Source organism: Stegostoma tigrinum, chromosome 16 (genome assembly GCF_030684315.1).
Source record: "Stegostoma tigrinum isolate sSteTig4 chromosome 16, sSteTig4.hap1, whole genome shotgun sequence".
Lineage (NCBI taxonomy): Eukaryota > Metazoa > Chordata > Chondrichthyes > Orectolobiformes > Stegostomatidae > Stegostoma > Stegostoma tigrinum.
The window spans coordinates 41,071,241-41,087,010 of record NC_081369.1 but is presented as its reverse complement, the minus strand read 5'-3'; the positions used below and the strand labels follow the sequence as shown (position 1 = coordinate 41,087,010).

The 15,770-nt window shown below is 40.3% G+C and overlaps 1 protein-coding gene across 1 annotated transcript in view; it reads left to right on the top strand.

Moving 5' to 3' along the window:
* LOC125459954 (polycystin-1-like protein 2) overlaps nt 1–15,014 on the top strand; it is a 109,154-nt gene extending 94,140 nt beyond the window's left edge. The window contains 3 exon segments of the mRNA XM_059651536.1: nt 4,644–4,745; nt 13,689–13,820; nt 14,844–15,014. Coding sequence (XP_059507519.1) covers nt 4,644–4,745; nt 13,689–13,820; nt 14,844–14,987 — 378 coding nt within the window. The 3' untranslated portion in view covers nt 14,988–15,014.
* The last annotated feature ends 756 nt before the right edge of the window (nt 15,015–15,770 follow it).

The following is a 15,770-nucleotide window of genomic DNA, read 5'->3' as shown; positions in this document are numbered from 1 at the left end:
ACTGCTGAAGCCCTCTTCTCTACCATAGTTATCTCTAAACTGTTTGAATACAATCCTGGCTAACCCCTGTGTCCACACTTCATAACTTTAAGTTCATCCAAAATTGAGATTGTATCCTTGCACATGACAATTCTCATTCAACCATCATCTTGTGCCTGCTGACCTATGTCATTGGTGAAGCAGCACCTCATAACACTCTCTGACTCTCTACCTCATCATGCATTCTTCAAAATTTACTTCTGTTATCAAGCTTTAGGTCATTTTTCTCAATTTCTCCTTCTGTGCTTAATGCTGGATTTTGTTTGATAATTCTCCCTGAGCCCCTTGAGACATTTTACTATGTTAATGGTACCTGTACTGTGATTTATATTTTGAATATGTTTTAAAAGAGGACCATTTTGTTAAAGCGTTTTGTCTGGAACTCATCAGGACAATTTGCAAGATTGAAGCAAGTGCGTTTTAAAATTTACTTTTGGAACATGCCAGTGGTTAATTTATTGCCCATTTGTAGTTGCGCTGAAAGTTGCTGGTGTACCTTATTGAATCACTGCAGTTGGCATAGCAATGGTGCTCTGACTGTAGTAATAAGATTGTTTTGGCCATTCAATGCCTTGCAGGTCCCTTCAAAGGATTTTATCAGCCTGTTATATAGTTTGAGACTGGAATTATGTACAAACCTAACAACACAGTGGCTCAGTGCACTGCAGCCTCACGGCGTTAGGGACCTGGGTTTGATTCCAGCCTTGAGCGACTGTCTGTGCGGAGTTTGCACATTCTCCCCGTGTCTGCGTGGGTTTCCTGTGGGTGCTCCGGTTTCCTCCCACAGTCCAAAGATGTGCAGGTTAGGTGGATTGGCCATCCTAAATTGCCCGTAGTGTTCAGGGGTGTGTGAATTATAGGGGGATGGTTCTGGGTGGGACGCTTCAAGAGCGGTGTGGCCTTGCTGGGCCAAAGAGCCTGTTCCCACATTGTAGGGAGTCTAGTCTAATCTAATCTAATCTAATTGAGTAAGGCTGTTAAATCTGGCTAGTGTTTCTTCAACTATTAAGTGTTTCTTCACCATTAGCAGCAGAAAATCATTTCACATTGCTGTAGTATCACTGTGCCATCTATGCATTAAATTGTGCAACTGCAAGGTATATTTCTAAGGCGACAAATCTATCTTCACTGCTCAGTATGGATTTGGGATTCCTACAGTTCCACACGCTATAATGTAATATCGCAAGTTTCCAGGGAGTGGAGTCAGAGGGAGGAGCACGGAGCAGTGAGTGCATAGAGTAACTGAAGCCAAACTGAAAAAGGTGATGTCACAGCAGAACTGTGACCTGATTGGCTGGTAGGAAATCTGTCCTAAATTGTCCTAAAATAAACCTGCAAAACCAATTAATAAATTAATTAACTAGGGATTAACTAGCTAATAAATTAATTAACAAAGTAGAGATGACTGACAGATGATGTGTTGTAGCTGTATGGTGTGGGTGCTGACAGATCCCATTGCAGGCTACAGTAATCACATCTGCAGCAAGTGTTGGTTGCTGGACCTACTTCAACTCAGAGTTGAAGAGCTGGAATCTGAGCTTCAAACACTGCGGCACACCCAGGAGGCGGAGTGTTACCTAGACGCTTTGTTTCAGGAGGTGGTCATGCCTGGTAGGTTAAATACCTCAAATTCTGTCTATGGTCAGGGACATGAACGGTATGACTGCAAGTGAGGCAGGTAGAGGGGTCCTGCAGTCAGGAACAGAAGAGATAATGGGAACTGCAGATGCTGGAGAATCCAAGATAACAAAGTGTGAAGCTGGATGAACACAGCAGGCCAAGCAGCATCTCAGGAGCAACTCAGCTCTTGGCCTTGTTCAACAGGTATGAGGTACTTGTTCCCTGTGTGGATGAGGAAGAGGGCTGCAGGGAGGATGAGCCAGTTTATCACTGCACCATCGTATGGGAGGCCATTCGAGAGGGAGGAGCAAAAAAGACAAGTGGTAGTTGTAGGGGATTCTATAATTAGGGGAATAGACAGCATCTTTTGTAAGCAGGATCAAGAGTCCACCATGGTACATTGCCTGCCCAGTGCCAGGGTAAGGAACATCTCTGACTGGCTTGCAAGAATATTAAAGAGGGAAGGGGAGGATGCAGTTGTGGGCCACATCGGGACGAACAACATAGGCAAGACGAGGAAAGAGGTCCTGTTCAGGGATTATCAGGAACTAGGAACTAAATTAAAGAACAGGTCCTCGAGAGTTATAATCTCTGAATTACTACCTGAGCCATGTGCAAATTGGCATAGGGATTCAAGAATGTGGGAACTAAACATGTAGCTAAAGGAGTGGTGTGGGAAAGAGGGGCTCCTTTTCACGGGGCACTGGGATCAGTATTGGAAATATGAGGGATCTGTACTGCTGGGACAGTCTCCACCTGAACCAAACTGGGACCAATGTTCTTGTGAAAAGGGCAAATAGGCTGGTCAACTGGACTTAAAATTAGAAAGTTAGGGGATGGGGGGGTTGGAAAGATAAAACTTCCAAGAAGTACAATGGTCAATGGGATACAAAGCAGCAGGTTAGCATGTGAGGGGGTGGATTCAACTCCATGTAAAAGTATGAAAACAATGAAAAGAAAGGAGATCAGGAGAGGTTATTAACGTCTCCAGCACAAAATAGGACAGAGTGATTGGAAAGGGTTAGGAATCTAACTTCAAGCACATCAGATAAAGAGATGTCAATGTGAAGAGGGATGGTAAATACGGCACTGAAGGCATTGTATCTGAATGCATGCAGTATACAAAATAAGGTAAATGAGTTTGTGGCACAGATTGAAATTGGCAGGTACGATGTGGTGGGCATCACGGAGTTGTGGCTGTAAGGGGATCAGAACTGGTAGTCACAGATCCAAAGATGGACATCCTGTCAAAAAGGCAAGCAGGTGGGCAGAGGGATGGAATTGCCTTATTAGTAAGAAGTGGAATTAAATTGGCAGTAAGATATGAGGTAGGGTCAGTTGATGTGAAATCTGTGGGTAGAGTTGTGGAACTACAGAAGTTTTTTTTAAAAAGGGAGTTACGTACAGGCCTCAACAGTAACCAGGCTGTGTGGCACAAAGTATACCAGGAGATAGAAAAGGTGTGTAAGAAAGGCAAGGTTACAATGATCGTGGGGGATTTCAATATGCTTGTGGATTGGGAAAATCAGGTTGGTAGTGGATCACAAGAAAAGGAATTTGTGGAATGTCTACGAGATGGCTTTTTGGAGCAACTTGTGGTAGAGTCAACTAGGCAATAGGCATTTCTGGATTTAGTGATGTGTAATGAGGCAGACTTGATAAGGGTTTCTTTACTTCATGCTCCCTTATGAGGCAGTGACTATAATATGATAGAATTTGCTTTGCAATTTGAGAGGGAGAAGCTCGAATCATATGTAACGGTATTACAGTTGTATAAAGTCCACTACAGAGCATGAGGGAGGAGGTGGGTAGAATTGACTGGGACAGTAGCCTAGCAGGAAGGACAATGGAACAGCAATGGCAGGGGTTTCCGGGAGTAATTCGGGAGACACAGCAAAAATTCATCCCTTGGAAAAAGAAGCATGGTACAGTGAGGACTAGGTAACAATGTCTGACAACGAAAGTCAGGGACAACATAAAAGCAGAAGAGAAAGCATATAATGTGGTAAAGGGCAGTGGGAAGCCTACAAATAACAACAGAGGACAACTAAGAAAGAAATAGAGGGAAAAGATTAAATATGAGGTTACGCTAGCCAGTAATATAAAAGAAGATTGCAAGGGTTTTGTTAGATATATAAAGGGCAAAAGAGAGCCAGAAGTGGACATTAGGCCACTAGCGAATTAATAATGAGGAACAAAGAAATGGCAGGTAAACTGAACACACACTTTGCATCAGCCTTTGTGGTGAAAGGCGTGAGTAACATTCCAAAAATTCAAGTAAGTCGGGGGCAGAGACGACTATGGTGGCTATCACTGAAGAGAAGGTGCGAGAAAAATTGAAAGGTCTGAAGATCAATTACCAGGACCCGATGGACAACATACAAAGTGTAGATGATACCCAACCAGCCCATGCTTACAAAACTCAGTATCTAACATTAGATGTAATTCTGCAATTAGACACCATTTGCTCAATAATCCTGAGTATGCAAAGAATTACTCTAACAACTAATTTAGGATCTTCAGCTAAGCTAGCAGTGTGGGCATATTTACATGTGATGGAAGCTAAACATATTAATGTCCTAATCTTTGTAGACTGAAAGAACATGCATATACACTTTGCCTGTGTCAATTCAACAAAATAGGATAACAATGATTTGCTGGTCAATTTCTCAGAGCAATGTCCTGATCAGCGTTAAATTATACAGTCTGAAATTTAAGCAAAGTCTAGCTGTTAACTGTCATTCATCATTTGGTGCATTCTCCATGGCTGCGCCTAAGGTTAATTTACCAACCAATCAGTACCTTCCTCTCATTGGGGTGCACATGTAGAATTATCTCTTAGAAATATTATTCTTGCCAATTGTCCAACTAACTGCAAGATGAAAAGCTTTTTAAAATTGTCTTTCTTCAGCAATACTCCAATTCAGTACGATTAATTAGAATCTATATTATGTAAATTTAACGGTTGACTCTCTCTCCCTCAGTGTAACCTGGTGCTTGGTTTAAACCTATCTTCGTACAGAACTTTCAGCACTGCAGTTATAACACTTATCCGTCTGCAGCTTGGAGCCTTCGACTATAATGAGGTGGGATTACACTATCTCTACAGAATAAGACTGTAATGATATAGGAGGAAAATTAGGCCATTCGGCCCATTGAGTATGCACTGCGTTCAATCATGTTTCTCAACCCCAGGCCCATGCCTTCTTGCTGTGACCCTTGATTGCCTTACTATTCAAATACGTTCAATGACTTGGCCTCCCCTAGCCCTCTGCGGTAATGAGTTCCATAGATTAACCACCATCTGGCTGAAGAAATTCCTTCTCATCTCAGTTCTAAAGGGCCGGCCCTTCACTGAGTCTGTGCCATTGGGTCCTAGTCTCTCCTATTAGGGGAAACATTTTCTCCACATCAACTCCATCCAGGCCTCTCAGTATTGTATAAGTTTCAATGAGATCCCTTCATCCTTTGAAACTCCCTCGAGGACAGACCTAGAGTCCTCAACCATTCCTCATTTGACAAGCCGGTAATCCTTGGGGTCATTCTTGTAAAGATCCTCGAGATCCCACCCAATGCCAGCACATCCTTCTTTAGATACCTGTCCCAAAACTGCTCACAATATTTCAAATACAGTCTGACCAGGGCCTTATAAGGACTCATGCATCTCTGCTCTTGTACTGTAGCCCTCTTGAAATCAATGCTAATATTGCATTTGCCTTTCTAACTCCCACGTGAACCTGCATGTTGATGTCAGGGAGTCCTGTTCAGGATTCTCTTAGTCCCTTTTTGCTTCAGATTCCAAAATTTAGAAAATAGTCTATGGCTCTATTCTTCTTACCAATGAGCATAAACTCTCACTTTTCCACATTGTATTCTATCTGCCACTTATTTGCCCACTCCCTTAGCCTGTCCAAGTCCTTCTGCAGCCTCTCTACTTCACCAACACTACCTGTTATTCCACTTAGGTTTGCAGATGGCACAAAGATATCAACAATGGCGTCAGCTCCTTTGTCCAGATCATTAATGTATAATGTGGATAGTTGTGGTCTCAGCACACCCCTGCACAACTCCACTAGTCACCATCTGCCCTCTGGAAAAAGACCCCTTTATTCCTACTCTCCACCTACTGACAGTCAGCCAATCCTTAATCCATGCCTGAACTTTGCTCCAAACACTGTGGGCTATTATCTTATTCAGCAGCCTCCTGTGTGGCACCTTGTCATAGGTTTACTAGAAACCCAAACAGCCCTTTTTTTTGTCTAATTTGCTCGTTACCTATTCAAAGAATTCCAACAGATTTGTCAGGCATGACCTGTCCTTGTCAAAATCATGTTTCCCCCAGTCCTATTTTACTATTTGTACTTCCCTAGTACTCTGCAATCTCATTCTTAATGATGGGCTCTTAAAATCTGACCAACAGCTGAGGTCAGGTGAACCAGCCTATAGTTTCCTGTCTTCTGTCTCCCTCTCTTCTTTGACAGAGGTGTTACCTTAGCCATTTTCCAATCCTCTGGGACCCTCCCTTCCTCCCTGATTCGATTAATTCCTGAAAGATGGCCAATGTCTCCATAATCCCCATAGTTATCTCCTTTCGAGCTCTAAAGTGTACTCTATCTGGTCCAGGTGATTTTCCACCTTCCCCCAGCACCACCTCCTTATTCATGGCCACTACACTCACCTCTGACCCCTGACTCTCTTAAAGTTCTGCAATACTGCTGATGTCTTCCATTGTGAAAACTGTAAGTACCTCTGCCATTTCTTTGTTCTCCATTACAACTTCTCCAGCCTAATTTTCCAGTGGTCCAATGTCCACTCTTGCCTCTTTTACTTTTCATATATCTTAAAAAAAACTCTCACAATCATCTTTTGTATAACTAGCTAGCTTACCTTCATATTTCATTTTCTCCCTCCCTTATTCTTTTTTAAGTGTCCTCTGCTGGTTTTAAAAGCTTTCCAATCCTCCGGCTTCCCACTTATCTTACCAGCATTGTATTGCTTTTCCTTTTGCTTTTATGCTGTCCCTATCTTGTCACCTGTGGTTGCCTCATCCACCCTTAGTATGTTTTTTTCTTTCTTTAGATGAATTTCTGCTGTGCCTCCAGAAATTAGCCCCAGAAACTTCTGCCATTGCTGCTGTATTGTCTTCTCTGCTAGGCCCCCTGCCAATCAATGTTGTTTTGTATAGCGTGTGCATTGAAGTACAACACCATCAGTCCTGCATTGATTGCGCCTTTCACCAAAGTTATTTCTTTATCTGCCATTCCTGAAATTAGATTTCTGATCCTTTCCATACTCTTTGTCCTTTTACTTGTTCTGGACACTTTAATAACCTAGCAAGTTTTGAGAAGATTTGTAGTTCAGGTTGAGGTTCTGGATGTGAGTTTGCTCGCTGAGCTGGAAGGTTAGTTTTCAGACTTTTCGTCACCATTCTAGGTAACATCATTAGTGAGCCTCTGACGAAGCGCTGGTGTTATGTCCCGCTTTCTATTTATCTGTTTAGGTTTCCTTGGGTTGGTGATGTCATTTCCTGCGTTGGTGATGTCATTTCCTGTTCTTTTTCTCAGAGGATGGTAGATGGGCTCCAAATCAATGTGTTTGTTGATGGAGTTCCGGTTGGAATGCCATGCTTCTAGGAATTCTCGTGCGTGTCTCTGTTTGGCTTGTCCTAGGATAGATGTGTTGTCCCAATCAAAGTGGTGTCCTTCCTCATCTGTATGTAAGGATACGAGTGATAGTGGGTCATGTCGTTTTGTGGCTAGTTGATGTTCATGTATCCTGGTGGCTAGCTTTCTGCCTGTTTGTCCAAATGTAGTGTTTGTCACAGTTCTTGCAAGGTATTTTGTAGATGATGTTTGTTTTATTTGTTGTCTGTATAGGGTCTTTTAAGTTCATTAGCTGCTGTTTTAGTGTGTTGACGGGTTTGTGGGCTACCCTGATGCCAAGAGGTCCAAGTAGTCTGGCAGTCATTTCGGAAATGTCTTTGATGTAGGGGAGAGTGGTTATGGTTTCTGGGCCCGTTTTGTTTGTTCATTTGGGTTTGTTGCTGATGTCACTCGTATCCTTACATACAGATGAGGAAGGACACCACTTTGATTGGGACAACACATCCATCCTAGGACAAGCCAAACAGAGACACGCACGAGAATTCCTAGAAGAATGGCATTCCAACCGGAACTTCATCAACAAACACATTGATGTGGAGCCAATCTACCATCCTCTGAGAAAAAGAACAGGAAATGACATCACCAATGCAGGAAATGACATCACCAACCCAAGGAAACCTAAACAGATAAATAGAAAGCGGGACATAACACCAGCACTTCGTCGGAGGCTCACTGACGATGTTACCTTGAATGGTGACGAAACGTCTGAAAACTAACCTTCCAGCTCAGTGAGCAAACTCACATCCAGAACTTTAATAACCTCTCTGACATCTCTCCGCCTTTGACATTTTCTATAATTTTCCATGCAACTGAATCCACTTCCCCACTATTTATTTTAAAACCTTATCCACAGCCCTAGTTGTGCAATTCACTAGGACTCTGGTCTCAGCATGACTCGGGTGGAACCCATCCCATCAGAACAGTACTGGTTCCATGAATTCAAACCTGTTTCTCCGACACCAATCCGTGAGCCGTGTGTTTTCCTCTTTGATCTTGTTGACTCGGTATCACTTTGCTCATGGGTCAGGTAGTAATCCAGATATTTTTAACATTCTCGTTCTGCTTTCTAATTTAGTCCCTAGTTGTTCATGTTCCCTCAGCACAGCCTCTCCTCTTTCTACTTATATTGCTGGTAGCTATGTAGATAATAACATCTGGATCTTTTCTCTCCCACTCCAAGTTCCTTTGCAGCCCAGATGAGATATCCTGAACACAGGCACCAGACAAGAAGCACAGCCTTTAGGACTCTTGATCTTGGCCACAGAGAACAGTCTATTCTCCTGACTATACTATTCTTGATTATAACTGAATTTCTCTTTCCTCTCTGTCTTGAATGGCTCCCTGTACCACAGTGCTATGTTCAGTTTGCTCATCCTTTCTAAAACCTCCGCTCTCATTCACACAAGGAGCAAGAATCTCAAACCAGTTAGATGAGTTCAAGGGCTGAGGCTCCTTCAGCACTACCTCCTGGATTCCGCTACCTTGCCCTGCTTGTCGTCACACCCTCCTGGCCCTGACTAATGGACAAATTTGAAAAAGTTATTCCAGGGGTTGTGACAGCCTCCTGAAACACAGCAGGTAACTCTCCCTCTCCCTGATGTGTCAGTGTTCAAAACAGATCATCAAACTGAGTCAGAGTTCCTCAAGCCACCAACACTTGCTACAGATGTGATCGCTTTGCTACATTGGGGTTCTCCAGCTCTCATATCATGCAGGTGCAACACATCATCCGGCCCTGCATCTCTATTTTATTTTACTTAGCCCTTAATTTTATTCTTAATTCCCTACTAGTCTTTTAATTTGTAATTTGTAAATATTTCCTCTATTTATCTTCAATCTGAAAGTAATCAATAATAGAGTGAAATTAGTAGCTTTAACCAATGAATGAACTTATGGTTTTCCTATGATATCTTTCTTTGTTTCATGCTGAGCCCTGATCCTAGGCTTCAATTTATCTTGTTTTTTTAAAAAAACTTACAAACTATGAACCAAAAAAGACAAGCAAAAAATACCTCATCCTCCGCACCACTGCCTTCAAATCCCCTGAGCTATATACTCACTTGGGCTATGTCTCACCACAGAAGTGACGTGTCCTTCCTGATGGTGCACAGATTACTTTAGTCTATGATTACTGGATTTATACAATTACAGCATAAGTTACATGAAAACCCAGGACAATCTGCTAGCAGCTTTGACCAATTGTATGTACCAGAAAACATACCAATACCTGATAAAAAGTGATTTTCTGAAGAAGGGTCCTGGCCCGAAACACAAACTTTCCTGCTCCTCTGCTGCCTGGCCTGCTGTGTTCCTTGAGCTCCACACTGTGTTATCAATAACTGGTAAATGTTTATGCTGGAATAATTTTGCTAAAGCACAATGTACACATTAGTGAAAGTTTCATCTCTTTGAAAGTTTATTCAGACCTCTAATCCCACCACAGAATTCACCAAACGTCTGCATAAATGTAACTTTTCATTTAATATCGCAATAGCAATTGTTATATTTCCTCATTTCTTATAAGTGCTTGTCCATCTTTTAAAACAATTAATGCACAGGAGAGAGATGTTTGATAAGGGATGAAGAGAAGAGCATGAGTTTGATGAAGTAGCCGTTCTCAATTATCATGGGTGTTCTAATTTTTCTCCAAACAACAAACAAAATTAGTACAAAAGCTGTTGTTAAAATTAAGTTTTGGAGCATGCCAAAGGTTAACTTGTTGCTCACTTATTATTGTGCTGGTGTACCTTATTGAATTACTACAGTCATTGTGGTAATCGTGCTCCTATTAATGTCGTAGGATTGTTTTGACCACTAAATGCCTTGCAGGGCCCTTCTGAGGAATTTATCAGCATGTTATGTAGTATTTTTTTGGTTACTGTTTTTGGTTCATAGTTTGTAAGTTTTATAGTAAGTTATAAGTTTTTTTTTAAAAGACAAGATAAATTGTTGGAGTAGTTGGGTAAGACTGTTGGATTTGTTTTGTTGGAGAGAATGTGATGTGTTTCTTAAGTGTACAGCAGAAAACCAATTCACTTTGAATGATCCAAGTGAGTAATCAGTTGTTTTAACTTATCATGTTGTAATGATACACATTATATGTTTCATGTTATTACAATACAGTACTGTACCCATTGCTACAGTATTAGTGTACCATCTATGAATTAAACTGTGCAATTACAAGACCTTTTGTGAGGCTATAGCAAAATGGACCGATCCTGAAAATTTAGCCAGGTAGTTTTATTGAAGCATACTAAAATGAAATCATTATGGTACTTTTCAATATAACAAAATCCCTGTGTTGTGGTGAAAAATGACCAGTTTCAAACAGGTATAGTTAAAGAGAAGCTTATCTCATTCCCTAAAGAACTTCTCAAAAACACAGAGGGATGAATTTACCATATTTGGTCAGTGCCATTTTGTCCAACTCTGCAAAGGGTTTCTTTCCATGGAGCCTGTTGATTTATCTAGATGTACTATCCCAAACATGCCTCGTACACTACATGCTGCACCCCTTCTTTCTTTTGTCCAATGCTAGCCTGAATTTACCACTCACTGCAGCCAGGAAAACACGCCAGGGAAATTCCGGAATAGATTAGCATGGCCAACACCACTCTGAATGCTGGTTGTGTCCCTGGTAAAGTGCTGATAGTCTGGAGGAGCCTCCTCTATCAATGCAGTGGCACAGCATACCAGCACAACTCACAGCACGCTGCATAGCTGACACTTCCTTACACATATAACTACACATTCTAATCCCAGGGCTCCATAAATTGTCAGTTTCCTTGATTTCTTTGCTCTGTTTAACAATGCATAACATGCCTAACTACAGCTCTTATTTCAAGACTTCAATGCATTTTAATTTTAACCCTTTTTAATATTATGTTATCCTCACTTCAATCAGACCATCTTAAATCTTTAGGACTTTAAAAAGAAGATATAAACCTTGCTAAATCCTTAATGATTCATGCATAGTGTCCCAAGCTCAGCTGTATTTTGGTGCTGCAGAAAAAAATAGCTTTGCTCTGTAAACTTGCAGCTTTTTGCTGCCTGCTTTAAAGCAGGGAATTTGAGCAACGTATGATGATTGACTGTTAATTGAGCATGAGAATAGTCCCCATGGATTGGAAGGTAGCAAATATAACTTTGTTGTCAGGAAAAGATGGAGACAGAAACGTGGGAAAACGGCCCGATTTTAATACTGGGGGAATTCCTATGATGTATAACTGTGGATTGAATATTGTCAGCAGACAGAAAAGAGAATAGAGATATGTGAGTAATTTTAGGGATGGCAGCATGTAATCAGTTAATTACCATTAGATCAAGGCTCAGCTCTGATCCTTATGTACTGTGACATTTTTGGTCATCTTGTATCTGAGGAAAAAGATATCTGTATTACTGGGGGTGCAAGGTACAGTATGTATATTTCTGAGATAAGAAGCTGACCTATCAGTAAATATTTAAGTAGAATGGGCCTCTGGTGTTCTGAACTATAAAGATGTAGCCATTGGAACATATCAGGTTCTCCAAAGGCTTAACAATGTGGCTGTTGAGAGGCTGTTTTCTCTGAATGTAGATTCCAGATTATCATTTCAGGATAAGAGGTCAGCCATTTAGAACTGGGGAGAACCAGCAAGACCATGCCAATATCCATACTTCTATTTGAGCCACTTCCTATTTACTTCTTGTCTCCAACATGCTTATCCATTCTCTTATTAAATGCATTTAAACAATTCCATGCATTCTCCAGGGGAAAAAAACTTCCAACCCTAGCTACAATACTGAGAGTTCAGTATTGATATGCACTTTTCCAGACACACATGCGATTTGGTGCCTAGAACGATCAGCAGGTTTTTGAGGAATGATAAAAACTGAAAGAACTGCAGATGCTGTAAATCAGGAACAAAAACAGAAGTTGCTGGAAAAGCTCAGCAAGTGTAGCAGCTTCTGTAAGAAAATATCATCAGGAAGGGCCACCAGACCTGAAATGTTAATTCTGATTTTTTTTTTCTCCACAGATACTTGCAGACTTGTTGAGCTTTTCCAGCAACTTCTGCTTTTGTTCCTGATTTACAGCACCTGCAGTTCCTTTGGTTTTTAATTAGTATTTAACCCATGGCCACATCTCTTCTGGGCATGCCAACCTTGAAGACATTCTGCTCCTTTCTCCGATGGGATTCCCGTTCCAATTTTTCTTCTTGTCCACTGACATTAATTTCACTGTCAGGTCTAGTGTTTCACCAAGTATTTTCTAAAACTCATTTCCACAGCTGCATCACGTTCCTCAGTGACTGCATCCGGTTCAGACTCACCCCACATGGATTCCAATTGAAGTTTCATCCCTCATGTCTTTGAGGAATGATGTTGTGCCACTGCTAAATGTTAACAGTTACAAAGGAAGACAGTAGGACCTTGCTGAATTTTCAAATACCATAAATTACATCTTTCTTTTAACATCAATGCCATATACAATGGACAGGTCACTATTTCATGCAACAAATAAATCTGATTTACATGCTTTCCCAGTTTTACCGTTTGGTGTAAATATCATCCCTGCGACTTACTTCAAGATTTCTCCTACTATCTTGTGCCAGAGCATTATTACTCATTTTCCACCAAATCTTTGCCAAAGTTAATGACAGATCAAGAGAATCCTTCAGGAATTTTAGCCCTGAAAGAGAGCAAAAAACTACAGGTTTTATATTATCCATATAAAAATGAATGTGGTAATGTTGCTCATCTCCGAAAGACCACAGAATATACATAGATGAAGACACATCAGAGCCATTTAGAGCTCTATAAAACCCAATTAATTTATCAAGTACTTAAATAAATAATGCATGCTTTTGACAACTGGAGATATCTCAATCACTGTCTTTCACTACCCTGAATTCTGTAACTAACCCCAAATGTTATTACCTGGAAGAGTTGGCAGCTGGGCAGGCTGGAACTCTTCTTGGCATCTTCACCATGCCTCCTGATGTAGGATACCTCCTGCAGAGTTATTCTTCAAAGTCTTGTGAAAATCAAGGATAGGTCTCTGTGCCAATTTATGCCTTATTTGGAATTATCTGTATATGTGACAAATCTTATTTGGTAGAGACAGTGGTTATTGATTTCTTGCAATCTTGTCTCTTAGTGGACCTGAATAACACAGTGTAACTCCCATTGTAACAGACTATTGTAAAGCCTCTTATCAGTTCGTGTTATCTTCAGCCCTACCCAACAGTAATGCTACTTAATACCAGCTTTTACCAATAAATGTTGTAAAGAAAATAATTGGGTTTAAGAGTTTAATCATTGAAAGCTTAACACTAATTTAGATATTTATTTATTTACATCAATTATTTTTCTCCTGTTGTTCAGGTGCTGAGAACTAACCCATTCTTGGGTGCAATCATCATCAGTACCTGTGTTATCATCATGACCTTCATTCTCGTCAACATTTTTGTTTCTGCCTTACTTATGTCCTTCAGTGAGGAACGGCATCACCCAATGGTTTGTACCAAAAAGATTCTAGAACCTCTATTTTGCTTTTGCCGACTATTATGGATTAACAATCAGAAAGGAAAAATACAACACATGCACATACGCTTGCGCACTATTACAACATGGAAACAGACAGTTGTACGAACTCAGAATTTATACCTCTGTATTCATAACATGGTAAAATTAAAACCTTCAAAGACCCTCAAAATTGATCCCAGTGGTTCCTGACCCACCTTTTGGATAACCCCTCCTAGCATCTGATCGAGAATCAATGTGCAACTAATTTCTAGGTCTGGCCTCACAGTTAATTATAGCTTGTTTCTTCTCACTTCCTTTTCTGAATCATAAGCTGCTGCCCACAGTCCAAAGGTCATATTCAGCTCACTGTTCTCAGGTCACAAAATTGACAAAGGAATAAACCAAAAATAATGAAAAATCAGCAAGTGCTTTAACAGTACAGACAGAAATTCACATTTGAGATTAGCAGAGATTTATTTTACCCACTTCTGCTAAGTCACTGAGGTAGAAGCTACTTGAGACAGTTCATGACTTTGCATTCTCCTTAACCAATCAGTGAAGAACCAAAAGAGATCCCATTATAGCCATGAAAATGATGTGTGTTAACCTCTTGCACTTCATGTTTTTTTTTCCAGAGGTCTCTAGCTTTAGTGCTGACTGTGCTCTAGTACAATGAGTACAGAAGTTAATATTTTACTCCAGGCTTCTTCAATAGATCAAGACATAGGATTGCAAAGTTATTGTTCAAAATTTTGATATTTGCTGCAATTGATGTCAATTTTCATTATTTTGGTCCAAAAATTATTTTTGCCGATTTTGTGTTATTTTTGATCTCACGTCCCATGAAAGAATAAAAGTTATGACACAGGTAAAGGGCTAAAGTCATTTGTATTATGTTGATTAAAAATCATACAATGATATTCATTAGTTGTATAAACATAATTAAGATTAGTTAGGAGTGTTACAATTGAGTTGTTGAACAATTCCATCATCTGGTGGATTTTTATTTTTCAGCCTTTGGAAGATGAAGTAATTGACCTGTTGCTGATGAAACTGTGCAACATCATTGGTATTCAAAGAAAAGAGAAGGAAGAGCCACCATCAAATGGTGAAGAATGGCATCAGTCCATGAAAGGGAAAAATAGTCAACGTCTGTAAAATTAGGAAGCGAGAAAGCTGAAGGAGTTAGTGATTATTGTGATATTGCAATCAAATCAGAAAGTTTAAAAATTGTGAAATATTATAGAGCAACAACAATAGATTGGATGTTTTAGATTAACTTCTTTAGTCATTTTTGAATTTCAACAGTTTTGTAATTAGTCAGATAATCATGTAAGAATTCATTTTAAGTTGATTATATTGCTTTGAAAATATTCCTTTGATATTTAGGAACAAAGAAACAAGGAGACTATTTGTCCCTCAGAGCTTATTCTGGTGTTCTATTACATCTTAGTTAAGCATATCTTAACTTATTTTCTGCCTATTTTTGCTTCATATCCCTTGATGCTTCGATCTAATGAGAATCTATTGATGCTGTTGCTATCTGGGTTGAAAGTTGGACCTGAACCAACATCCATAGCCTTTTGGAAGTTTATAAGATGTGGAGTGTGTTAGACTGGTGGGGAGCAATGGTACTTCCTGAATTCCCTCTGTCCTTCATATGAAAAATGCTTCTCGAGTTCAATCCTAAATGGCCTGCTCTAATTTGAAGATTACACGTCACTTTGTCCTGGATTCCTCCAACAGAGGAAATAGATTACCTGCATATATCCAAGTAAATGCCTTCATCATTTTAAAGAGTGTGACCTGGATTTTCACCAAGATAGGCAGTAATAGTTGGGAAATTATCCTGGCTTTGCATGCCTGTTCCCAGAGAAAATATACACAAAGGCAAGACCTTTATTGCTGGGGAGGTGGATGTGGGCTTCATTTGGGTTAACT